This window comes from Hippoglossus hippoglossus, chromosome 16 (assembly GCF_009819705.1).
Source record: "Hippoglossus hippoglossus isolate fHipHip1 chromosome 16, fHipHip1.pri, whole genome shotgun sequence".
Lineage (NCBI taxonomy): Eukaryota > Metazoa > Chordata > Actinopteri > Pleuronectiformes > Pleuronectidae > Hippoglossus > Hippoglossus hippoglossus.
In genome coordinates, this window is record NC_047166.1 from 713163 (window position 1) to 739887 (window position 26725).

Genomic DNA, 26725 nt, shown 5'->3' on the forward strand with positions numbered 1-26725 from the left:
TCACACTCACACTCACACACACACACTCACACACACACTCACACTCACACACTCACACACACACTCACACACACACTCACACTCACACACACACACACACTCACACTCACACACTCTCACACACAGACACACACTCACACTCACACTCACTCTCACACACACACACACACACACACTCACACTCACACTCACACACTCACACTCACACTCACACACTCACACTCACACTCACACACTCACTCTCACACACACACACTCACACTCACACACTCACACTCACACTCACTCTCACACACTCACTCTCACACACACACTCACACTCACACACTCACACACACACTCACACACACACTCACACTCACACTCACACTCACACTCACACTCACACACTCACTCTCACACACACACTCACACTCACACACACACTCACACTCACACTCACACACACACACTCACACACACACTCACACTCACACACTCACACACACACTCACACACACACTCACACTCACACTCACACTCACACTCACACTCACACACTCACTCTCACACACACACACTCACACTCACACTCACACACACTCACACTCACACTCACTCTCACACACACACACTCACACTCACACACACACTCACACTCACACTCACTCTCACACACACACACACACACTCACACTCACACACTCACACTCACACTCACACACTCACACTCACACTCACACTCACTCTCACACACACACACTCACACTCACACACACACTCACACTCACACTCACACTCACTCTCACACACACACACACACTCACACTCACACTCACACACTCACACTCACACTCACACACTCACACTCACACTCACACTCACTCTCACACACACACACTCACACTCACACTCACACACTCACGCTCACACACACACACACTCACACACTCTCACTCACTCACACAGACACACACTCCCCTCGCGGGCCTCCGGGGCCTCAGGGAGAGATGGCACATGAAGCCAATGTGTATTTTACAGTTTGTGTTTGGTGAGTTTGAAAGGATTGTGTTTGCCTGTACGTCCACAGTCGTGTTGTGTAACATGACGTCACTCTTGTGATGTATTTATGGAACCGAACACACGTTGACTCCCTGCTCTCTGGTTTTATAGGTGAGGCTGGGAAACTTTTCAACATCTGTAAAATAGAAACACAGTCGTAGAGTTAGAGTAATAAAAAGCTGTTAAATGGACAGAGAGGGAATGAATATTTGAATGATGCCCTATGGATCAGTTATAAACCATTAATAAGAACAACCCGTGGGTCGCCAGGTTGTGTAGAATCCTCCTGCAGCAGACACTGGTCTTCTTCTCTGTAATTCACTGGGGAAACATCTCCACTGGACTTTTCTTCTACAGCTGCAGGATGTCTGGGCCAAAGCCTGTTTATCAGCTGCTCCTTAACATTTACAACTGTTGCAGAATCCTTATCAACATCTCTATGTGACTAACCTTTCATTATGGCCTAAAGAATTAGTTATACCCATATAATTATTCATAGGCTTTTATAAAATCTCTGTGTAAATAGTTACTGACATTAAAAAGGCACAAAAATCCAGTGAAAGTTATCGGGGCGTCTGCTAAATAAATTTAACGTACGACCACAAAACGAGAGACAGACCTAGACGGACTCTTTCACCGGGTTCCATGTCGGCAGCCTCACCGACACAAACCAATCAGACCACGACACATGTCCTGTGGAGGCGGGGCTGCAGTTACCGATGACTGAACAGATACATGTTGATAAAACAAAACGTACGAGCTAAACTCGTTAAATGGAGCTGAAACTCCTCTGGGGAACTTTCCCCCCGACATGTTGGGTTTGGTTCTGGCCCAGTTTGATGTGAGTGTTTCGCTGTGTACGAGGACGGTCTCTAAAAGTTATCATGATAACCATATTATTATGATTTATCTGGTCTCTTATTTATCATGTGGTTTAGCTCATTTTGGGCAGATTTATTATGCTCATAATCCAAAAATCCAAAATACTACAAGGGTCGCACAGATGATGATGATCTCACGAATACAACTTTAAAACCGTTAATTTATTAAATTATAGTTTTTCCAGTTATAGCATTAATTTACAATTCTAGTTCATTTGTCCTGCTTTAGTTTCACTTCAGCTGTCAATCATCACGTCTCCGCCTGTTTTCATATCAAATAACTGATTCAAACCAAACTGATCAGAAACTTGAACAAACATCAGAGAGAGAAGAACGACCTGAAACGACAGAAACATCTTTACAAACATTGATAGTTTGGTCCATGTCCCATCTGTTAACATGGAGGAGGTTTATGACCGATACTGCAGTCAGCCACCAGGGGGACTTCTGGAGCCATCTTTATATACAGTGTAATCAGTAACATGTTAAAATGCCAACATTAGCTGGTGACTGAGTTTTATGAACATAGAATGAGAACAGTGAGAAACTGAGCTGCAGATCTTTAATCTGCATCATCGAACCACATTCTGGGAACAGTGGCTCATAAGGATCCTGTGTTCCTGAGAACTCTGGGTTCTCCTGCTCTCTGGAGGAGTTGTGGAGGATTGACCCCCTCCATCTGTGCTGCAGGGTGCAGGGCTCTGGTTGGAGTGGGCGACTGGGAGGTGTTTCCTGCTGGAACAAGCCTGCACCTCCCTACATGTCCGTGGGACTCGTGTGGTCGGCTGCAGAGAGTGAGGACGCAGAGCGGCACACATGTAAGTGACTCCTTTACTCTCCTGTGCAGACGGCTCACCTTTAATCTTTGTTTTCAAGCCTGAAGGGAATCTCACTGCTCTTAGGAAAGGGAATTATCTCTAATTCATCCACATGAATTCATCCTTTTCTCCTGCTGTGTTTCACATGTGACATTGTGACTTTTAAAGTTATTCAGATTTCACAGAGTTTTTATTTTTCATGAACAGAATGTGATGGATTCATAGTAAAAGTATGAAATCCTGTCACATTTATTCAAGCTTCTTCAAGAAGAGACTCTGGTCTCAACAAACCCCGAGTGAGTTTTGAACTTTTGGTTTATCATCACTGACTCTGACCTTTCAGATCACTGCTGTTGAGTTCAAGGACCAAAAAGCTGCTTTTAGTTCGGATTCATCTGAGGTTTCTTTTCTAGATTCATCATTTGAATTTCACTGTAAAACAAAGGTAAAAAAGTTGGCTCTTGAACAAAAAGTCAAAGATATTCAGTGTAATTTCAGGAATATTAATATATTGAAGCTTGAACAAATGTGTAGATTTAGTTCATGACGTTACTGCACCTCTATCTCAATCATACCTTCATGTTTTAGACATTTTATTTAATAATCTTGCAGCAGAATGAGTGAAAACATGAAAAACCATCAGACTGCTCCTCATAAGAAGTGAGAATGTGTTTGACGCTGGACTCGCACTGTTCTGACAGGGAACAGGCTTTTTGAACGACTCGATGTAAAACACATGTCGAGTCCAACTATTCATCACAAGTTTTTTTTCTTTAAATTCTTCAGAACAATGCTTGATGGTCGTGTTATGGATCCAGACGAGGAACATTTTTAAGAGGCTTGGGTCAAATCAAAGCCAGATGTATGGAAGTTCAATAAGGACAAAACTAATTTAACAGCAGACGTGAACGTGTGTGTGTGTGTGTGTGTGTGTGTGTGTGTGTGTGTGTGTGTGTGTGTGTGTGTGTGTGTGTGTGTGTGTGTGTGTGTGTGTGTCGGCTGGGTTTAGGTTTTTATGTCTTTTTGAATTGCTTCCCAAGGAGAAGAGGACGTTTGTGGCTCCAAACACTTTTTGTCATTTATCCACATACAAAGTTTACAAGTGAATGAAATGATCAAGTGCTGATGTCTTTAAATATATATGAATAATTAAATGTAATAGTAATGATGATAATAATAGGAGGCACTTTGGTCAAGTGATGGGACAAAAGACAGAAACTCCTTTATATTATTTAGGTGTTTATTGAAATTACTCTTTACAACATTAAATAATACGTTTTTCATTTGAACACATTTTAAACATTTAACGTTATAGAGCATTAACAATATAGATTGTTTTGTCAATCTGCGATTATAGTTTTTGTTTTTATTTAATTTGTCTGATCTGCAGCACAAACTAAATTATCAGTTTTCTCATTATTATTGTTGCATGTTTTTATTTTCTTTTAGTGTTTTGGGTTAAACATTATATATAAATTGTATATAATTTATCTCTAATCCCCCTAATCTCTACCCGCAGATAAAGTCACATCTTAAATTAGTTTGTACTCCATAAATGTTTTAGTTTTGTCTCTGTTGAGCTACCATACTCCACACAGCTCTGCTTAATGTAAGTGTGAGATCAGTTGCAGCCGCCAGAGACCCCCCCCCCCCCCCCTCTGCACTTCATCTGTTTCTGATTCAAACCTCTGAGCTGCTTCTAAATAAAGAAGTCTTTAGTCTTCATTGCATCTCCCTGGTGTAGGGAGGTGAAATGTGTCTGTGCCACTCGATGGTCACTTCATGTTTCTTCACTCAGCCTTCAGGTTCACACGGTTTGTTAGGAACAAGCAATAAAACAAGAGAGGGAGGAGTGAAGGTTTCCACATTCCTCCTGATTCAACCCAGATCATTTACTTTCTACATTTATCAATTTGAAATATGTTTGTTTCGTCACTCGTTAAGCCTTTGAATGAATTATAGGAGTATTTGGTTCATATCAGTAACTACAGTTGTTTCTCCTTTTTAAGTGTGATTGATTTCATGCTGACTGAAGGTAAATCAGTCTTTATCTGTACAACATGTTTTTTCTGTTACATCTGTCGTGTAATCTTAGTTTCTACAGCTGCTAACTGCTTCTCTATCTCCTGACTCTGTCACCGATACATTATTTACAGTAGTAGATATTCTAAAGTTCCAGTATCTTTCTATATGGTTTCTATAGCAAACCTCTGAAACCTGAGTGCTATAGCTGAATACCTCTGAACGCCGCGGCCCAAAAAGTATTGTCAGTTTTTACAAGCTAAGGTCTCCAGTGCGGACAGGACCAAGGTTGATCTAACACCAGCATCACGGTGTTAACTTTAAAGTTTTAAAAATAAATGATCCATCGTCCATTCTGTCTGTAGATCAGTTCAAAGATATATGACCTTCAGCTGCTGGCTGTGTACTACAGATTTACACATTACATCATGTCATCATTACATGTAATCATCATGAAATCCAAAACTCAGTGGCACAAAAGGGTCGATTTCCTGTGATAACATCAGCTTAACTGTTTAAATCCTTCTGCATGGAATGTTAATATCATTTCTCCTGTGTGTATCATAGATCGTGTGTGTGTGCGTGTGTGTGTGTGCGTGCGAGTGTGTGTGTGTGTTGTGTGTGCGTGCGTGTGTGTTGTGTGCGTGTGTGTGTGTGTGTGTGTGTGTTGTGAGTGTGTGTGTGTTGTGCGTGCGTGTTTGTTGTGTGCGTGCGAGTGTGTGTGTGTGTTGTGTGTGCGTGCGTGAGTGTGTGTTGTGTGTGTGTGTGTGTGTGTGTGTGTGTGTTGTGAGTGTGTGTGTGTTGTGTGTGCGTGTGTGTTGTGTGTGTGTGTTGTGAGTGCGTGTGTGTTGTGTGTGCGTGTGTGTTGTGTGTGTGTGTGTGTTGTGTGTGCGTGCGAGTGTCCCAGACGACAGAGCGAGCAACTGAGGCCTTTTTTGGTCCGAGTTTCTAAATGCACAGTCATTAGCGAGGAGACACGGAAACCAATCAGAAGATCCGATTGTTGAGGTTTCAGGAAGCAGCTCCCTCCATTCAGATATCTCGACACACCCCGGAGGTCCTGAGTGTCGTTCACTGACCCGGTTTCACCCTCAGCTGATCAGCTGACTGTCTGTTGGAACAGTCAGGAGACAAAGGGACATGAAAAAGAAATGGTCAAATCAAACAATGAAAATGAAGAATCTGTAATCAGCCCCCTGATTTTCTCCGACACCACATGCTGGCGATGAGTCGCACAGTAACTTTGTTGTCGGCTGAAAACTTTGGGAAACACAAATTGAGAAGAAACTTGATGGGCCTGCTTCCTGTTTGTCACCTCGGAGCAGCTGAGCAGGTGTGACAGTGATTTTATAAACTGCACAAACCAAATGTTGAGTCTGTTCAGTGAAGTCACGTAAGCAGCAGACCACACAGCCGCTCACCCACTGCCGCTGATAACCGCCGGGCTTTTCCTGTTTATCTGGGCTCAGACTCAAACTCCGACCAGAAGATGCTTCTGTAGTTTGTATAAACTCTGCTCACACTAATGGATCAGCACCAGAGGTTTAGAATAACACTCCCACCTTCACATTCCAACGTTCAAACTGCAGTGATCATACAGATTTAATAGTAAAAGTAGTATTTACAGTACTACTAGTAGTTGTAAAAGCAACAGTTGTCCCAGTGGTCAGAGTTGAGGTAGTAGAGGTATTAAAAACATCAAGAGTAGTAACAGCAGTCTCAGTAAAGACAGAAGTATCAGTGAGTATATTTACTAATATTCTGATATTTACCAGATTAAGAAAAGATACTGACATCAATATAATAATCAGATTAAGGCATGAGGAGTATTCTGCCCTTAGTCTCATTATGTAAACTGGTATCTTCAGGTTCCGGGCCACAGTCAGAGTATCGTGTCCTGCTGGTCAGAGTACTGACTTGAGAAGTAGTAGAAGTTGCAGTAGTACTGACAACAGCAGGACTAGTGATGTTAGTTGATTGAAGGTTTGTGTGGTTGGTAACATCTTTGTTCTGTGATCCAGGATCTTCTGAGTCTCTGAGCCCCCCCGTGGTCCTGCTGAAGTGTCTTTGAGCCTGAACCAGGTAAGAACACCCCCCCCCCCCCCCTCATGGTTGACACTGACCCGAGCTGCTTCCACACATGAACTGTGAACATCCTCCAGAGTTCATGTGTGAAAACCACAGTCTGCGAGGCCACTCTCTGACTGACAGTTGTTTGGTTTCTCTCTCCACCTCCGGACTCTGAAGCTTCTCACTGACAGAGGCTTTTCACATTCACTCAGTCGTAAAAGCTCCTGTGTTTAATGGACATTTCTCTTCTTCTTGTGCTTTAGTCACGTCTGTAATGGACTCAACATCGTGCTCTGTGGTGAGTTTGCTGCTTTTAGAGCAGGTAGAAGTTCGTTTGGAGCTGAAGCTGGAGTCCTGCTACAGGACGTTGGATTCCTGTTTCTGTACGATGCTGCTCACTGACTAAATGAACCTCCAACTTTCTTCTGCTTTCATCCATGATGAGGAATTTCCTGCAGATTTAAATCTTCACTCCGTTGCGGTTGAGCGTTCTTTATGTTCACAGGAGATTTGACCAAGATGCCACACGAAGCCATCGAATCACGAGTGAGACGAAACTAAATAAGTCTTTGAATCTTTAAAAGCAAAAATAAATAATATCAAAGAGACGACCACTGACATTTAATCAGATCCTAAACATAACTTTAAATAAAACAAATATAATTGTATTTCTCCTCGTAGCTCATGGTGTCATCGTAGTGTTTTCTGAGGAGCATGAAAAACATAAAAATGCTAAATTGTCTCATTTAAAAACCAGCTGAACTGATTGTGATCAGCTCTGGACGTGTTCCTGACATGTTCCTCACGTGTTCCTCACATGTTCCTGACGTGTTCCTGACGTGTTCCTTACGCGTTCCTCATGTGGTCCTCACATGTTCCTCACGCGTTCCTCACGTGTTCCTCACATGTTCCTGACGCGTTCCTGACGTGTTCCTGATGTGTTCCTCACATGTTCCTCACATGTTCCTGACGTGTTCCTGACGTGTTCCTCACGCGTTCCTCACGTGTTCCTCACGTGTTCCTGACGTGTTCCTGACGTGTTCCTGACGCGTTCCTGACGTGTTCCTGACGTGTTCCTGACGCGTTCCTCACGTGTTCCTCACATGTTCCTGACGCGTTCCTCACGTGTTCCTCACGTGTTCCTGACGTGTTCCTGACGTGTTCCTCACGCGTTCCTCACGTGTTCCTGACGTGTTCCTGACGTGTTCCTTACGCGTTCCTCATGTGGTCCTCACATGTTCCTCACGCGTTCCTCACGTGTTCCTCACATGTTCCTGACGCGTTCCTGACGTGTTCCTGATGTGTTCCTCACGTGTTCCTCACATGTTCCTGACGTGTTCCTGACGTGTTCCTCACGCGTTCCTCACGTGTTCCTCACGTGTTCCTGACGTGTTCCTGACGTGTTCCTGACGTGTTCCTGACGTGTTCCTGACGCGTTCCTCACGTGTTCCTCACATGTTCCTGACGCGTTCCTCACGTGTTCCTCACGTGTTCCTGACGTGTTCCTGACGTGTTCCTCACGCGTTCCTCACGTGTTCCTCACATGTTCCTCACATGTTCCTGACGCGTTCCTCACGTGTTCCTCACGTGTTCCTGACGTGTTCCTGACGTGTTCCTCACGCGTTCCTCACGTGTCCCTCACGTGTTCCTGACGTGTTCCTGACGTGTTCCTGACGTGTTCCTGACGTGTTCCTCACGCGTTCCTCACGTGTTCCTCACGTGTTCCTGACGTGTTCCTGACGCGTTCCTGACGTGTTCCTGACGTGTTCCTGACACGTTCCTCACGTGTTCCTCACGTGTTCCTGACGCGTTCCTGACGTGTTCCTGACGTGTTCCTGACGTGTTCCTCATGTGTTCCTCACGTGTTCCTGACGTGTTCCTCACGCGTTCCTCACGTGTTCCTCACATGTTCCTGACGTGTTCCTGACGTGTTCCTCACGTGTTCCTCATGTGTTCCTCACGTGTTCCTGACGTGTTCCTGATGTGTTCCTCACACGTTCCTCACGTGTTCCTCACATGTTCCTGACGTGTTCCTGACGTGTTCCTCACGCGTTCCTCACGTGTTCCTCACATGTTCCTCACGCGTTCCTCACGTGTTCCTCACATGTTCCTCACGCGTTCCTCACGTGTTCCTCACATGTTCCTGACGTGTTCCTGATGCGTTCCTCACATGTTCCTCACATGTTCCTCACATGTTCCTGACGTGTTCCTGACGTGTTCCTCACGCGTTCCTCACGCGTTCCTGACGCGTTCCTCACACGTTCCTCACGCGTTCCTCACGTGTTCCTCACGCGTTCCTGACGTGTTCCTGACGTGTTCCTGATGCGTTCCTCACATGTTCCTGACGTGTTCCTGACGTGTTCCTGATGCGTTCCTCACATGTTCCTGACGTGTTCCTGACGTGTTCCTGATGCGTTCCTCACATGTTCCTGACGTAAACAGCAGGACAATGTGTGGAAGCTTCCCAGAGAGCGAGTGGACGTGTTGATGAGGTTTCACGTGACGGACGTGAAACTGGAAGAACACAAAGATCCCAGGATGAAGAAGAGGAGCCGTACACGTAGAAGACGAAGACGTCCACTTGGAAACACGAGGAGGTTTCAGATCTTTTGGTGCTGAGGGCCGACGCCGGTGTGGATGAGCTGTGAACAACAACACTGATCTTTCCACAGCAGAGTTTATATGTCATGTCCAGCCTCCTGCTGCTCTACAGGCTCCGCCTCCTGCTGCTCTACAGGCTCCGCCCCTCGTCTGGATGATCCCACATGTTCCTGAGATGAGGAACATGCACCTGCAGCGTCACAGAGCGTCTTTACTCGGTGTCTTCGTCCAGACCTCCCTGCACAGTTTGAAAACCTCTCATGAGGTCATGTCTTTTCATGCCGTGACTCTGCTTTGAGGAATCAAACAGGACTGATCCTCAGAGGAGTTCTGGTCTGATCGGCGACAATCTGACGCTGATGTTTGTGGTCGCTGTGACCTGAAGTCATTAATCTGTGACTGTGCCCAAGAGATTTTGTCTGAGTTGCGACACCATGATTAGACCATAACTTATTCTGCCTGTTGTTTTCTATGGCAGCTCAGTAAAACCCCAGAGGAGCTCGCTGTGAACTCTGGGAACCACAAGTATTTTCAATTAGCAGAGGGTTGGTTGGTTTCCTCCGGAGTCTGAACAGGGGAACATGCTAATGGGAGGAGCTCCACGGTTTCACTCCTTCAGTGTGATTGGGCGGAATGTGAGCAGATAATCGTTGTTTTATGTAGTACTCAATATTTCAATCCATATTTTCAGCCTCAGTATTAAACAGAACGGACTTAACGCAGTGTTTTGTAACAACAGACGTCTGATGGTCTTCATGTGCTCCAGCAGCCATGTTGGCAGTCCTCAGTGAACGCTCGTCTCTCAGCTGCTCGTCTCTCAGCTGCTCGTCTCTCAGACTTCAGGGCCGAGAGTTGAATCTGTTTTCTCTTCGCTGCTCCAAACACGACCTCCATACGTTGAAATAACAAATTCCTCAGGTTTAGATTAGTCAGAGCACAAACATCTGCCTTCCCAACACTGCAGTCACCAACAGTTAATCACATGGGAGGAGGGAATCTCCTCAGCCCTGCTGTGTTTGGTGATGTTAAGCAGCAGGGGCCACATCCAGGGGCCCCGCTGGGAAGCCTGGGTGTCTCTGGAGCACGTCACAGAATATACAGCTCAGGCAGGGGGGGGGGGGGGCACATATGAGCAGAGTTCAGACACTTGATAGATTATGATCTTTAACTGACCTCAGTGTTCCTACAATGAAATCTCCCTTATATGAGACTTTATATTTACAAAGCATTAAAAACTGGCCAAAAGTATGTGGACACCTGAAAGTTGTCCAAAGGGCATCAAAAGGATCTGTTCTCATTTGGATGTGTTTCAAAGTATGAATACACTCAACACGTCCTCTACCGCAGACCCTCGGCAGTGCTGCTGAGTTCACACCCACAGAATCTGGGAGTGAAAGTCTGTTCATCCTCGAGTTTCATAAAGGAAACATATCCTGTGCTTTTTCATGTTGATCCTTCTAATCAGTGCTATGACTGAAAGTGTCCAAACCTCAAAGATTATGAGTTGACTGTCACATCGGTCAAAGAACGACTCCAATTTGGACATTTCTGCTTGAAAAACAAGGGATTTCTTTTATTTTGAAAAGAGCTGCAGCTGACATTGAATCAAAGAGTTTGACACTGAGGCTTGAGTCTGTGATGGATTGAATGAATTCATCAATAGACTTTTCCAGTTTGTTGCTCGTTTCACTTTGTAACTGAACTCAAAGCGTTTGTTTCCCCCGAAGGTGTTTGGAAGCCGAGGTCAGGTTCGTCCACACCTCAACTATTCTCTATGGAGCTTCGTGCATGAACGTCTCTTTCACGTTGGAACAGGAAAGAGACAAACTGTTGGCGCAGTGTTGGACGAACTCCGTCTATGGTATCATTTTCAGAAATCAAGTCGAGTCCTCAGAACATTTTCCCTCTTGAGCGTAATCGCAGCTTTCCGACGTGTATTATCAGACCGAGCCGGAGCCGAGCAGTCGATATAATGCACGACTCTCTGTTCCAACATGTGCTCTCAAGATGTGAGTCTAACTGTCCAGATCGGAGATATCGCGGCCTTGTCCGGGGTCACTCATAATTGGGAGGCTGGTGAGCCCTCGGGCAGATTCGCCTCTTGGTGGGTCTGTGAAGAAATGACGGTGCTGATGAAGAACGCTGTGAGCTTCGTTATTGGCCCCTTAATATGTTTCTTGGTTGAAAGAGGTTTGAGTTTCAGTATCCACATCAGTCAAACTGGTTTCAGCTGTGCAGGTAAACCCTGTAAAGCAGCAGTCTGAGACCCTGAGCTCGGAGACGTCAGACGCCACAGTCCTGCCTCCACCTCCTCCTCCTCCTCCTCCTCCTCCTCCTCCTCGTTGTGTCACGAGTTTCTGTTGTTGTAGTAAAACCCTGCAGAGTCTTGTGTCAACATAGCATTTGACTGGATAATCCCATAAACCATGTCTGGGTCTGGGTGGTTTATACACTATAAATAAATATAAATAAAGATGGACAACATGTCACCACTTCCTCCAGAACTCAAGCTAAAATATCTCAGATGAAGATGTTGCTATCTTGCACCGATTACGTCCTTTGGAACCACAGTCTGTGCAGCTATTGGGTCAAACTGGTCCGACACACTTGAACAAACATCGGTGACATAAGAACTACCTGTAATGACAGAAATCATCTCTGACAAACATTTACTTTGGTGTTTTAGTTTGGTCCATGTCCCATCTGCGGTACTATGTACTGCAGCCAGCCACCAGGGGGCGATTGAGACGAGCTGTCATGTCATTTGTCTCAACAGTCACATATAGTGTCCTCAACAAATGTCCAGTTATGAACAGATGTGAAAACAGACGCTTCTTTGTTTGCTGATATATTTTATGTTCTGCTCCATGTTGAGTTCTCACAGGGTCCCGCTCCCACTGCTTGAGGGAAAAGAACCGACATCAGCTTCCGTTACGTTGATTGTGGAGCATTGAAGCTGCAGTTTGGAGTTTGTGTTTGTCGTCGGCCCAGGATCGAACCCCCAGTGGTAGAGCTTCGATAGGAGTGACCCGGCCTGTTGGATCCGTTAAACCTCAGTACAGCTGCACTCTCATACGTATCTACGGTGTTTATCTAATATTCCTGCCTGAAGAATAGTTTGTCACTGCAGAGACATAGTTCCAATCGTTCCATGAGCAGTTTCAGCAGCTTCAGAACTGAGCAAACCGTTCAGTGGCTCCACTCCTGCATCACCTCTACTCCGGTTCCAGATAACCAGCATGAGACGGCAGCGTTCGTATCCAAGACATTTAGGCATCATTTCTACTTCGAGAGGAAACGCTCGTCCATCTTTATACACAGTCACTGATCATCTGATGGCTGTTGCAGATTTATATCGTCCCTCAGTCGACCTCCAGAGAAAATCTGGACCAAAGAAGAAATCCTTCTCCAGAACCTTCTGCTTTGTGCTATAAGCCTGATTTTAGTTTGACTGAAGCTCTAAACAACGAGGCCCCTCTTTTCCTTTAACATCAAACGCTCCATACAGCTTCAGCGGAAAGGACGGCTCAATCTCTGGCTAAATAAATACGGCTGGAGTGAGGCGCGGAGGTCCATGTAAATAGACTTGGATGCATAAACGATGCAGAGACCCTCGTTTCAATCAGCCTGTCAGTGGAGCGCTGTGTTGTGATTACCTTCACATGCTTCCCATCTGAGCGAACCCCATTTCCTTCACCCTGGGGGCCTCTGATGCTGATGATTAAACCCAGATTTGAAGATGTTTGGGGGGTTCAGGCGCACACAGCCGTTCGTAGCTGCAGGTTTAACACTGAGCATGCTCACATTAAAGTACAAGATCTGGGGATTTTCACATTTACTGAGCTGGCGTCACACTGGAGGAGAGAGGGGGGATTTCTCTAGAAATTCTCTCTAATCCTACACAGCTTGGAATCGAATCACAGCCAAGCTTCTTTGGAATGAATCAGCAGGAACATAATGTGAAATCCAAAACTTCAAAATCTCGATTCAGCCAAACTGCAGGAGGATGTGTCGGTCACAGTATATTATATGTAATTCTTATTCGTTCATGAAAATGCAGCCTGCTGTGTGACAGAGGAGGACGAGGACGAGGACGAGGACGAGGACGAGGACAAAGCAATAGAAACACTAAAGAGAGTAGATGTGTGGCTCAGTAGAATGAATACAGTCATAGAAACCTTTTGAAATGGTGTTTTGCAGAAAACTCAAAATAATATCGACTTTTATTTCTGAATCTTGATGTAGTGATCTTTGCAAACTGATAAATGGACCCAGAAAATGGATTCTGACTAAATCTCTGAAGGATAGCAGACGTTTGCACACCAAGTCTGTTCTTGTCTGAAATGGATTTGAAAAGAAATACGACCTCATGTGGTGTCAATCCCGTTTACTGAGGAGTTTTATTTGCTTGTTGTTGCAGAGAGTTGTTTGAGCTGCTCAGGATCAGCTGGATCACAGAACATGTATTTAACGTCTACTTTGATTTGTTTAGTTTTAGTTCCTGTCCCACCTGCTAACATGGAGGAGCAGCGAACTCCTCAGTGTTTGCATCCGTGAGAAGGTACAGTGAGTTTGTCGTTCATCTGTGATGTGGCTGGACGGAACGCAGGAGGCGGCACCATCTGGCTGTAAGACACAGCCAGATGGTGCCGCCTTTATTCCTCCGGTCTGGTGGTTTGAATTTAACTGGCTGCCGGAGCTGCAGGGCTCAATGTGGCTCAATGTGTGACATGGGAAACAAACTATTTGTCACAAGTCATCTCTGTACGATCAAGACTCCATGAGTGAGTGTGAGTTTGCAGGAAGAAGGAGGCGTGTGGGAGGATGCTCAGGGAAACTTTACTCTTTAATACTTTTAAAGCCTGAACAGGGTGAAAGACTTTCTCCACTGAGACGGTCGTCCTGACAACTTCTGCATCTCCTCGTGTTTGTTTAGAAAAAGCAAGAACATTGTGAACTTAATGCAGAGTTTAAAATAGAGGGAACACAGTTAGTTCTTGATGTTAACTCAGTCTTTGAGATGCTGTCAGCCGTCAGGGTTTGTTTTGTGTTCCCACGTGGTCACATCACACGTTGCCTTTCCATGTTAGCACAGCCGCTCTCCAGCTGTCTCCGGGCACTGATCTTATTCATGAGGAGACGATTCTGAGGAAATTAACTCTGCCAATATGAACATTTTCATTCCTCCAGACGGGCAGTGTGGAGACAGACTATCAGGACTCGTCTGCACAGGTGCAGATGTGGGAACATCTGGCTGAATGACTCTCAGTAGAGCTTGCAACACTCATAGATATCAGTGCTATAAATATGAGGAATCACCCTTTGTCCCAGAGTTCTTTCTTTGTCCATGTCCCATCCTCCCACCAACTTTACTGGAAACATGTTCAGTACTTCAGTGTAATTCTGCTGAAAAACTCCGATCCAGGGTCATCCAGCCCAGTTTCCTCCGTGGGGCGGATCCAGACCTGAGCGAGTCTAGGGTCCAAATCAAGGAGAAGCTGTAAGGAGTTAGGAAAGGATTTAGGAAAGGAGAACCATGGTGAGGAGAAAATCCGACTCCACTTTTTAAACAACTTTATTCATTTGACTTTATTGAGACAGCAGATATGCACAAAGAGTAAACAGTACTTTTACCACTTTTATAGTAAATCTTCCCGTTTAAAACAGAATAACTTGTTCTAAGAAAAGATGCTTTTTATACAGAGGGAATATTTAACCATCAGTTACTCAGAGAAAGAAACAACAAAATACATTTCATTTGAAATAAAAACCGACAGGACAGAAATGTTGACATTAATATAAATGTGTGAGGGAATTATGTCGAGAAAACCTTATAAGTGGAGAAAATTCGTGAAAATTCCACAATCAGGGAATTGAAATGTGATGATGAGGTTGTTGTGAACTACTCAATTCACTTTTATCTGTATAGCGCCAAATAAAAATATACTTCATCTCGCGGCTCTTGACAAAGAAGGTTAAGACGTTAAAAATGATAGAGAAAGCAGCAGCTGCATAAGTTCAGTCTGTCGTTGGTCTAATGTGACGTTGGTCTCAGGAGTCAGACGATCATGTGACGACTCTCATCAGTTCTGTGTCACCACAATAAAACACATTACATACTTTCTTTTTATGTCTGAATTCAGTTTTTTTATCCTCAGTTATTGACTATTTGGCTTTTCTACAATTTGTTATTGCAGTGGGTCAATAAAACGTTTCTAGAGTCCGGCATTAAAATTGTGTATTTAGGGTTCTTCTGTGTTGACGTTTCTCTTAACCAGGTAGAAGTGCAAAAACAGAGGTGACATTATTCCAAGGGTCAAACACGAGGGGTCCTCAGAAGGCTCTGTCTTGTAGGATCCTAGGCTTAGAAACTTTTCTCTCTCAAATCAAAGTTAAAAAACTTTGATTTGAGAGAGAAAAGTTTTGGCTTCTGTTAATCTGTCATATCTTCCATAATGATAAATACCTGAACTATCATCAGATACGTAAAGCTTATTTGCTTGTTGGTAACACTCGCGGACGAACACAGTTTTATAGTCGAGGTGTTAATTGTTCGCCTGAATTGATTTATTTTCTCTGTTGTAATACACACTGGATTGGTTATTGGCTCACTTCAGGATTCAGTACTGATATATCCCAATGCTGCAGTTATGGTTTTATGTCACTCAGAGGAGTTCATGGCCGGGTGGTGACATCATTTCAGTAATGATGTCACCAGTAACTTTAACATCCATGTAGCTGTGGGCTCGCAGCCCTGAGATTCTCCTGTGACTTCCATGACTGATGTATTTGACAGGGTTAAACCAAATCCTGTGAATTCTTCTGCCACCACCAGATGCCGTGTGTTTGCCAATGTTAACTCATTTCTTTGGCAGTTTTTAGTAAATTCCTCTTTTAATGGGGCTTTTCCCCAAATGTCCAACAGTTGGAACCTGTTTGTTGTGCACCACAGTTTTAGAGGTGTGTTTGTTCCCGGGGAAAGGTTTTATGTAACACACAGTCATGGGGGGTGAGCGCCTTCCAGATGGGAAACAGATTGGTTCTCTGGTTCCATTTATTTATGGTGGTCTTTGTCTTTGTGCTTTAGGAAGAGAGAAACCCGAGAGCCATTCAGCCAACATGGAGGGGAGGCGTCTTCTCCTCGGCCTCATCATAGCAGCGTGTTGCTATGGTAACACTGCTCAGAAGACAGGTGGGTGTGATTATGCAGCTATGACTTAACTTCCTGCATACCTTCACATAAAGGATCGCAGCATACGTGCCTGTGCTTTCAAATTACATCAGCCCACAACATCTGTACAATCACTTTCTACAGAAATGCATGTAGATGCTCACAGCACATACTTTCATGTTGGTTATAAACATACAAGCTCAGTTACTAACCCTGCACAGGAATGTTTTCTCTGCTGAGCACATGGATATGATGCATTAACTGTTTCACCAAAACACAAATCATGGGTCTGATGATCAGAGGCTGCATAAAAACCCTTAATAGTTCACTTACAAGCTTCTCAAACCTAATAATGTCCTGGAATTTAGTTGTTTTACTTAAAGGAATGTTCTGATTGTATTTCCTCACTGTCTGAGGGTTGAGGTTCGACTAGTTTCTCTATCACGGCGGATGGCAGCTACAGTCAGCTTGGATCCAGATGAACTGATAGAAATGAGGTACAGGAGTCGTCTGAGGGGTTTTAGTTAGTTTGATTGTACTTTTTGTTTTACTTCTGAGTCCAAGAGAACTCCAGCTGCTGTCCTCTGCAAAACAGAGAACCCTGATGAGATGAAGAGAAAAAGCTGCAGTGGATTATTTCTGTAAATGAATTCAAGATTTCTGATTGTTGTCATGTAACAGTTAACTACTACCGTTTGGATTACAATTCATTTGATTTATCTGAACCAGAACTGAGGTTATTTCATCTGTTAATCAATCAACTTAAATTTGGCCAAAAGTATTAAGGCAAAGGAAAACATCTTAGAAAACGATTAAGGTCAAATGAATATTTATGCAGCCATGCTCATGAATAATAGGTTTGTAGAAGATGAGGTGATGAACTGATGAACTTGAAGCGCTATAGGAGAGGTAGGGTGGGGTCATCTTTCCTATCAAGGCTTTCTGAAAGAAATGAACACCAGCAACACAACTTTCTTATTTCCCTTTCCTCACGCTTCTGCTTCCACCTGAAGGTAAGTCCTTTCAGTGCGAACCCCTGCTCCCGTCCAGAAACTACCCACAACCTGAAACCCTGCGGCCCTTCACTCGGCCACTGGCCTCCACACGTGGGCAGCGACATGCGCACGCTTTTATCTGTAAATCACGCTACACCTCTGGCACGCTTGATAGGTAGAGCTTTCCTTGTAGCACCCTTTGACTTCTTATCTCCAAGCCCTGATTCTCCATGACTTGACCAACTTCCCCCTCAGTCTGCACGCAAGAGGCTGTAGCTGACATCATCTTCATGGTCGACGGCTCGTGGAGCATCGGTACCCTGAACTTCGATCAGATCCGTCAGTTTCTCTACACGCTGGTCAACAGCTTCGACGTCGGGCCTGACCACGTTCGCATCGGCTTGGTCCAGTACAGCACAACGCCACGCACCGAGTTCCTACTCAACTCCTATCAGAACAAGGAAGACATACTTGAGTACATCAGCAAATTACCTTACATGGGGGGCGGCACCCAGACAGGACAGGGCTTGGACTTCATGATGAGAGAGCACTTTACGGACAAAGCTGGGAGCCGGGCTAACCAGAACGTGCCGCAGATCGCTGTGGTGATCACTGATGGCAAATCACAAGATAATGTGGAGTCCCACGCCCAAGATCTGAAGCGTAAGGGAATTGTTTTATATGCGATCGGTATCAAAGATGCAGACGAAGACCAACTGAAAGAGATAGCGACCGAGCCGCACAGCCAGCATGTCTACAGCGTGTCTGACTTTGCTGCTCTGCAGGGAATTTCTCAGAGCATTGTCCAGACGCTGTGCACGACCGTGGAAGAAGCCAAACGACAACTCCTGCAATTGTCTGAAGGTAAAACCTGTCATACCACTCTGCAGGCGGCGATTTCCTGATTTGAGTATTGGTTTTTAAGCATCAAAGCATTTACTCAGCCTCGATAATTTATGGTGGAGAAAATAAAAGGAAACCAAGGATTTGATTATTGACAGAACACAATTTAGCAGCTTTGCTGGAGCTTTTAATCATATCATGTAGTCCCTGAGTCTGGACCATTACTTCATTCAATATTCAATACTTCGTTATTGCTGCTTTTATCGTTTTCATTGACGCAGTCAACAAGGTGTTAATTCCTCTACTTTGTGTGTTTTCCCTGCATTTATAATATTCTAAGGTGTTCTAGTTACTTTGTCCATGATCCTACATACAACTGATCCATACTTATTTAGAGCTGAGGGTTAGGGTTAGGGTTAGGCTAACCCTAACCCTAACCCTAACCCTCCAACCAGTTGTCGTCTTTGTGAAGGCATGTTGTGGAATTAACGTTGACTCACAGGTGCATTAACATCTTTCCAGTGAAGGTTTTAAGTGACATAGACTTACATGGTATCTTCTAACGGTCCCACGCACACAGACACGTTCCTGACCTTGTTGCTCCATGTTCTAACTTTCTTCTTCCTCCTGTGCAGACTGTGCCAAAGCTGTGGCCGACATCGTCTTCCTCGTTGACGGATCCTCCAGCATCGGCATCCCTCAATTTCAGGATGGTCAGAAATTTATTCGCAGTGTTGTCGATGGCCTGGACATTGGCCCTGACAAAGTTCGGGTTGGCTTGGCACAGTACAGTGATGAACCTCACGTGGAGTTCTTGCTGAAGGATCACATGGACAAGGACTCCCTGCTTACTGCAATAGACACATTTCCCTACCGAACAGGCGGCACTCAAACCGGGAAGGCCATCGACTTCCTCATTCAAACGTACTTCACAAAAGTGGCCGGGAGCCGCGCCGGCCAACGAGTGCCTCAGATCGCTGTGATCATAACAGATGGCGACTCCTCAGATGAAGTGATAGAGCCGGCTAAGCGCCTGCGGGAGCACGGAGTTATTGTATTTGCCATCGGGGTGGGAGACGCCAACCTAAAGGAGCTTGGGTCCATCGCCAGCAAACCTCCAGATCGCTTCCGACTCACCATCAATAGTTACGAAGCTCTCAAGACGCTGAAAGAGGGACTACTGGAAACTGTTTGTGTCTCCATGGAGGATCAGAGACAAGGTGAGGCAAAGAATTATGAGACACATCTTCAGCAGTAATGTAACAACATTAAGAACAACTTCACACCAGCTGTTATTAGGTGCATCAACATGTGTTGTCTCAGATACTTCAGTCAGGATACTTACATGATGATGTGTGAAATCAGTGGAGCGACTTCTTAAACTCTTTTGAAACCACAGTCCAGTAATTGTCTTAATATAATCAAGATCTGACTGCCTGTTTTATCTCAAGCTACCAAATGACAAAGAATTTGATAGAAATGTGTTTTTCCTTTGAGCCTGCAGACGTGATGGTTCTGTAGTGATTCATGTTTCACTCTGGTTCCAGGGATGTGAGAGGTTAGCCAGCAATAATGCAGAGTTGGCCAAAATATGCAACATAAAGAGCGAGAGAGGTTGTTTTTGGAAATGGGGACAAATGGTATTGAACTTGCTGTTAACGAAAAGCGTGGGAACAGAGGATTCCTCGGCCCGGCAGAGATCTCCCCCCGTGCTACATTAACAGTTTTAATCCAGTGAAAGAAAACTACCTGATTCTAGAAAAATGTTGGTTTATTTTCTAAAATACAAAAGTCAGTTTTGTGTAGTTTGTTAATTTGAAATTCACCAGCTTTTGTGACTTTTAAGAAAAAGTATATTTCTCTCACCAATAACTGCTGGAGTTCAATCCTGTTAAGATACGAAAAGTAAATCATTAGAGTTTATGAAATTATAAGAACATTGGAACATCTCCTTATTCAGATTTATCAGTATTTTGACATTTTCAGGCATAGATGATGAGTTTATTTTAAGAGTCAGTAGGATTGTGAATTATTGTGTTGTAATTAAGAGACACTCAGAAGTTTTATCATTTCTAAAAGCTTGTATTTCTCTCATGACTGTTTCTTTTGGTTTGTTTCCTTTCAGCATTGGCAGAAAGGTTTATAGACATTTTCTTCCTCTTGGACAGCGGGGTGAGTGCAGCAGATTTCCAGCAGGTCAAGACTAACCTCATCAAACTGGTCAATCAACTTAACGTAGGAGCATCTTTCCACCGTTTTGGCTTGGCTCAGTATGCTGAAAATACCACGGTAGATTTTTATCTCAACACTTTCCAAAACAAAAAGGACACCCTGGACGCTGTTAGGCGTTTCCGGAAGCGTCCACTGAGACCTAAAGAGCCGCGTAACCTGGGCAGAGCACTGCAGTACGCAAGAACTCACTTTTTCACCCATGAAAAAGGAAGTCGTGCAGACCAAGGATACCAACAGTATCTGGTTGTTCTGAGTGGAAAGGATTCAGATGATCCTGTGCAGAAGGAGTCTCGTAAAATCAAAGCAGAAGGAGTTACTGTGGTCGGGGTGAACCTCAGAGCATCGTCAGAAATGGGTGTCATATCCTCGGCATCTTATGCCTACGATTCTATCGGCAATGCTTTACCTGGACTGAAAGCTCTTTTTGAAAGACAGGACAAGGAAGCAAATGCTACTGGAGGTGAGTGGCTTTTATTTTTAAAATCAATCACTTAGTTCTTTTACAACCTTTTGTTCTGTCACTCACTTTTGAATCTTGCCTTTGGAAAAGTCTCAGATATGAAGGTTGTTACTTACTCATGAATAAGTTAGATTAATATGTGAGACTGTAGCTCAACCTGATGAATCACAAGTAGAGATCCAACGTGGACCTGAGATCTGAAATCATCCTATTCCCGTTTTGCTGGAAAAGGTCAAACAGTAACTTCTGGGTTAGCATCTCAGGACCATATCTCCAATTTATTATCTGCAACTCTGTTTTTCGCTGTTGCCCTTTTCATCTAATGCCAGAAACCATCTTAAACAACCTGCACGAGGCACACAGAGTAGGTAGCATCAAGCGTGACTTCTGTTCGCCTGATGATGGTACAAACATCCTTTCATCAGTTTCATTGAACAAGTAAAAGTTAATAAATCTCAAAAATCTGCCATGCAAATCTTTTTTCAGCGTGAAGTTTTAAGGTGTTTAAGTCAGGCTGATGATTTGGGGCAGATTTGTTGTCGTCTAATTGAAATCTAGCTAACAAATGTCTCATAGCTTGAATACTGTCCTAAAAAGCTGCCAGGCGACAGCACCTGTTACTGTTTGTAGAACAGTATTTAATATTTTATGAATATTAATTGTTGAGTGGCTCACAAATGAATTGTCATTGATGACTTAATGATCATTCACTCTGTTCACAGATTGCAAAGCAGCCAGAGTGGCTGACATCGTGTTCATTGTTGATGAGAACAGTGACATTGGACCTGCCAACGTCAGACTTGTCCGCAATTTCCTGCACTCGACCGTGAATAGGTTTGACGTCGGTCCAACCAAAGTCAGAGTTGGCATTGTGATGAACAACGCCGTGCCCAAAGCACAGGTCTACCTCAACACCTTCGATAACAAGCAGGAACTGCTGAATTTCATCAGGATTCTGCCTTACCGTGGAGGTAAACCATACACTGGAGCGGCACTAAATTTCACCCGAGAAAATGTCTTTATCGAGGCAAATGGAAGCAGGTTGAAGAGGGGCGTTCAGCGGGTGGCTGTCGTGATCACTTTCGGTGACTCCGAGGATGATGTGAGCAGAGCAGCATCTTTACTCCGTCAGGATGGAGTCACTGTTTACTCTGTTGGAGTCCAAAATGCCAACCAGGCCGAGCTGGTAGAGATGGAGTCTCATCCGGCCAATAAGCATATGTTTACTGTGGACAGTTTTGTCAAACTGAAATCTCTGGAGCAGAACCTGCAGAAAATCCTTTGCGTAAACATTCTGCGTGAAGCATTCTCAGTCCAGACGAGAAGAATCAAAGAAGGTCTGTCTGAACCAGTGTGTTTTTAATAGTTCACTTTGTTTACTTGTAAAATCAACAGTATATACAAATGTAAATCAATTTATGGGTTTGTTAGACTCATCCAAGATTAACAGTACATTAATATAAAGGGATCATCTCCTGGATGCATTTGGAAAAGAACTCACACTATGTTTGCTTTTCCTTTCCAGGGTGCGTACAAACAGATGAAGCAGATATCTTCTTCCTGATTGATCACTCAGGAAGTATTTACCCCTCAGACTTCAATGACATGAAGAAGTTCATCATAGAGTTTCTCAACACTTTCAGCATTGGCAAAGATCATGTCCGTGTAGGAGTGGCAAAATATGCAGATTCGCCAAACTTAGAATTTGATCTGGAAAAATACGAGACTGCCATAAAATTGGAGAAAGCAGTGGAGGAAATAAAACAAGTAGGAGGCGGGACAGAGACAGGAAAAGCATTGGAATTCATGAGCCCACTTTTTGAAAAAGCGTCGAGCTCCCGAGGACACAAAGTCCGTGAGTTCCTGGTGGTCATCACTGATGGAAAATCTGCTGATGCCGTCAAGTTTCCTGCAGAAAAACTGAGGACTCAGGGCGTCATCGTCTATGCCATCGGGGTGAAAAAGGCCAATAAAACGGAGCTGCTTGAGATTGCCGGTGACTCAAAGAAGATGTTCTTTGTTGAAAACTTTGAAGCCCTAAAGCCAATCAAGGATGACATCATCACAGACATCTGTTCTTCAGATGGTGAGGAACCATGTTCTCGACTAGAGTTTAAAATACAAGAGCGACACACTCCAGCAACATCTGCTCACCTGCATCTACTTGCTTTTACAGCTGATAGTGGAGGAATGGCCGGCATTTAAAGTAGCATGGAGTTCTCTTTACTCTCATTGGTTCTCCAGATTAGCTCAAATCAGTGACTATAATCTGACTCCTCCCTCTATCTCTATTCAATGAGTGTTACATTCGTAGAAAGGTAAATGATGTAGCACTCCATGATGTGGCTGGTGTGTGTTGCACTTTAATTATTGCTGAAAGGATTCTGTTATTACGTTTCCATTTTAGCTTCCATTAGACCCTTGAAAATAGCAAAATAAGAATACCACACTAACATGTCTGTGCTCCTGTGTCCACAGTTTGCAAAGACAGACCAAGCGACCTCATCTTTTTGATTGACAGCTCAGGGAGCATCGATTCCCAAGACTATGGAAAAATGAAGGACTTCATGAAATCTGTCATTAACAAGTCCGCCATCAGGCAGAATGATGTGCATGTTGGTATCATGCAGTTCAGCACAATCCAAAAACTTCAGTTCAAACTCAACGAATACTACAGCAAAGAGGAAATGTTCAAAGCCATTGATGATATGGCTCAGATTGGTGGAGGCACACACACGGGTGAAGCCATCACAGTTGTGTCGCAGTATTTTGATGCAAGCAGTGGAGGGCGTCCTGACTTGAGGCGGACGCTGGTGGTGGTAACAGATGGTGAAGCCCAAGATGTGGTCAAAGGACCCGCGGAGGCTCTGAGAGCCAAGGGAGTGGTGATCTACGCCATTGGAGTTATGGAAGCTAACACCACCCAACTGCTGGAGATCAGCGGGTCACCAGAGAAGATATATGCTCAGCGGGACTTTGACGCATTGAAGGACTTGGAGAACCAGCTGGTTATGGAGATTTGTGAGCCAGAGAGAGGTGAGAGTAAGACTTTGTATGCCCTCTTGGTAACCATAAGGGATGCTGACTTCAGGGTTGCCTACAAAATATTAGCACTGTCACCTCACAGCAAGAAGGTTCTTATTTTGAACCCACTTTCTGTCTGGAGTTTCCCCCGTGTGTGCATGTGCCTTTACCAAGTACTCCAGCTTCTTCCCACAGTCCAGAGACCTGCAGAGTGGGGTTAGGTTATTGGAGTCTTTAAAGTGGTTTGAATGTGAACATGAGGGGTTGTTTGTCTTTATGTGGCGATGCATTTGGCAACCTGTCTACGGTGTACCCGGCCTCTTGCTCAATGTGAGTTTCAGCCCTCATGCAGTCGTCAAACAATAAGAATGATGGATGGATGGAAAGTCCTGAAACTTCCTGCCAAACGTAGCACAGGCCTGAAGGTTACTCTCCTGCAAACTAAGCCCAGGTGACTCTGGGATTGATAGTTAGCAGTTTGCTAGCTAACAGCACCAGACATTTAAACAGGATAGCATTCTATTTTTTGGAATGGGGGTAAGATGGTAAACAACTATACGAAGTGCTCTCTTAATTTACTGATTTATTATAATGTAAATACATTTATTGTTTCATTGTTTTTCCTCCGACTCCATTAACTCGTTGTGGTTTTATTTCCAGAGTGTAAGAAGACACCACGGGCTGATATTATTTTCCTGGTGGATGGTTCCATAAGCATCGGCCGAACCAACTTTACAATCATGCAGACGTTTATGGAGTCAGTGGTGAATGAAACCAAAGTTGGTAAAAACCAGACTCGCTTCGGGGTCATTATGTTCTCCACCACCACCAAATCCATTTTTACTCTGAAAGACTACAGCTCCAAGCAAGAGGTTCGTAAGGCAATATCAGCACTTACTCGCCCTGATGAAGACACCTACACTGGAAAAGCCTTAGCATATTCATTACCGTTCTTTGAGGCTGAAAATGGGGGTCGAGCCGCACTCCAGGTGCCTCAGATTCTCATGGTGATCACAGATGGCGACGCTACTGACCCTACTAATTTGGCTAAACCATCCTTGGCACTGCAAGAAAAAGGAATCAGGGTCTTCAGTATCGGCGTTGGAAAAGCGAACAAGACTCAGCTAATGATCATGGCTGGTCACGACAGTTCCAGAGTTTTCTATGTGGACAAATTCGACGGCTTGAAAACTCTGTTCAAGAATATTTCTGGAGTTCTCTGCATTAACGCCAAGCCAGGTAAGAGGTAGAAGTGGTACTTTGGTGCACAGTAGTTGTAAATATTGAAAGTTAACCAAGTCTCTTAAGATCAGTTTTAAATTGACATTTTAGAGAATTAACCCAAGGCACTTAAAGAGCAGTTCTTCAGTTAATCCACTAAGAATGTATCATGCAGTGAAGACAGCAGCATGAAGTGCACCTTGTACTTATCAACACTGTGGACATTTCTCTCTTTTCTTTTGCAGCTTGTGAAAAACAGAAGGCTGACCTGGTCTTCCTACTCGATCAGTCCGGCAGCATCGGCTATAAGGATTACTCCGTCATGAAGAATTTCACAACTGACTTAGTGAACAGCTTCAAAGTCAGTGAAGATTTAGTGCACGTTGGACTAGCCCGGTTCAGCGACAACTTTCAGCATGAGTTTTACCTCAACCAGTTCTACTCCGAACAAGCAGTGACCAAGCACATCATGGATATGAAGCAGAGCGGGGGAGGAACCCTGATTGGAATGGCCTTGAATTCCATCAGGGAATATTTTAAGGCATCACGGGGAAGCCGTGGATCAGCCAGGATCTCCCAGAATCTGGTGCTGATCACAGATGGCGAATCACAGGATGATGTGGTAGATGCAGCCGATGATCTCAGGGCTCTGGGGATTGAGGTGTTCGCCATCGGCGTCGGAAACGTCCATGACATGCAGCTCCTGCAGATTACTAACGACCCAGAGAAGGTCTTTACTGTGGAGAACTTCGATAGCTTGGAAACAATCAAGCAAAAGGTGACGAAGACCATCTGCGAATCCAAACCCAACAAAGAACTTGAAAGTAAGTTTAAAAGTGTGACTCTGTCAATGTGTTGTCTTTCCTAACTTACTTCCGTATGTCTACGACCGTCCAAGCTTAAGACATTTATCCCTTTTTCTTCAGGCTGCACCATCGATATCGCCATGGGATTTGATATTTCTAGAAGAAACAGAGCTCCTGGGGAGACGCTGATCAGCGGCCACCCCAAGCTCGAGAAGTTCTTACCAGACATCGCCCGTTACGTTTCTTCAGTATCAGGCCTATGCTGCGTCGGCCCCTTACCTATTAAGACCAACATCGGCTTCCGAGTGTTGGGTGAGGATGGACGCCCCCTGTACGACACCAACTTCGAGGACTACAGTGAAGACGTAGTGACCAAAGTCAAGAACCTGAAGTTGTCGGAACCTACTTATTTCAACACTGCCCTGCTGAAATCCTTCGGGGAAAAGTTCAGGGACAAGTCCAATGCTGGAGTGAAGGTGAGTCTGAGATGTTGCGTACACAAAAACCACTCTGACATTTTGACATCCCTGTCTATGACAT

At 44.4% G+C, this 26725-nt stretch overlaps 1 protein-coding gene across 3 annotated transcripts in view; it reads left to right on the forward strand.

Moving 5' to 3' along the window:
- The first annotated feature begins 2660 nt into the window (after positions 1-2660).
- Positions 2661-26725, forward strand: part of col6a4a (collagen, type VI, alpha 4a) — a 36640-nt gene continuing 12575 nt past the window's right edge. Inside the window, exons 1-12 of one of the 3 annotated variants that reach the window (XM_034610624.1) lie at positions 2661-2740; positions 6784-6844; positions 16521-16625; positions 17855-18463; positions 19078-19662; positions 20568-21134; positions 21857-22471; positions 22660-23220; positions 23613-24170; positions 24819-25397; positions 25625-26203; positions 26306-26661. In XM_034610624.1, coding sequence (XP_034466515.1) covers positions 16553-16625; positions 17855-18463; positions 19078-19662; positions 20568-21134; positions 21857-22471; positions 22660-23220; positions 23613-24170; positions 24819-25397; positions 25625-26203; positions 26306-26661 — 5082 coding nt within the window. In that variant the 5' untranslated portion in view covers positions 2661-2740; positions 6784-6844; positions 16521-16552. The remainder of the gene's footprint in view (positions 2741-6783; positions 6845-16520; positions 16626-17854; positions 18464-19077; positions 19663-20567; positions 21135-21856; positions 22472-22659; positions 23221-23612; positions 24171-24818; positions 25398-25624; positions 26204-26305; positions 26662-26725) is intronic. The other 2 variants (XM_034610622.1, XM_034610623.1) reach the window with 2 other exon arrangements.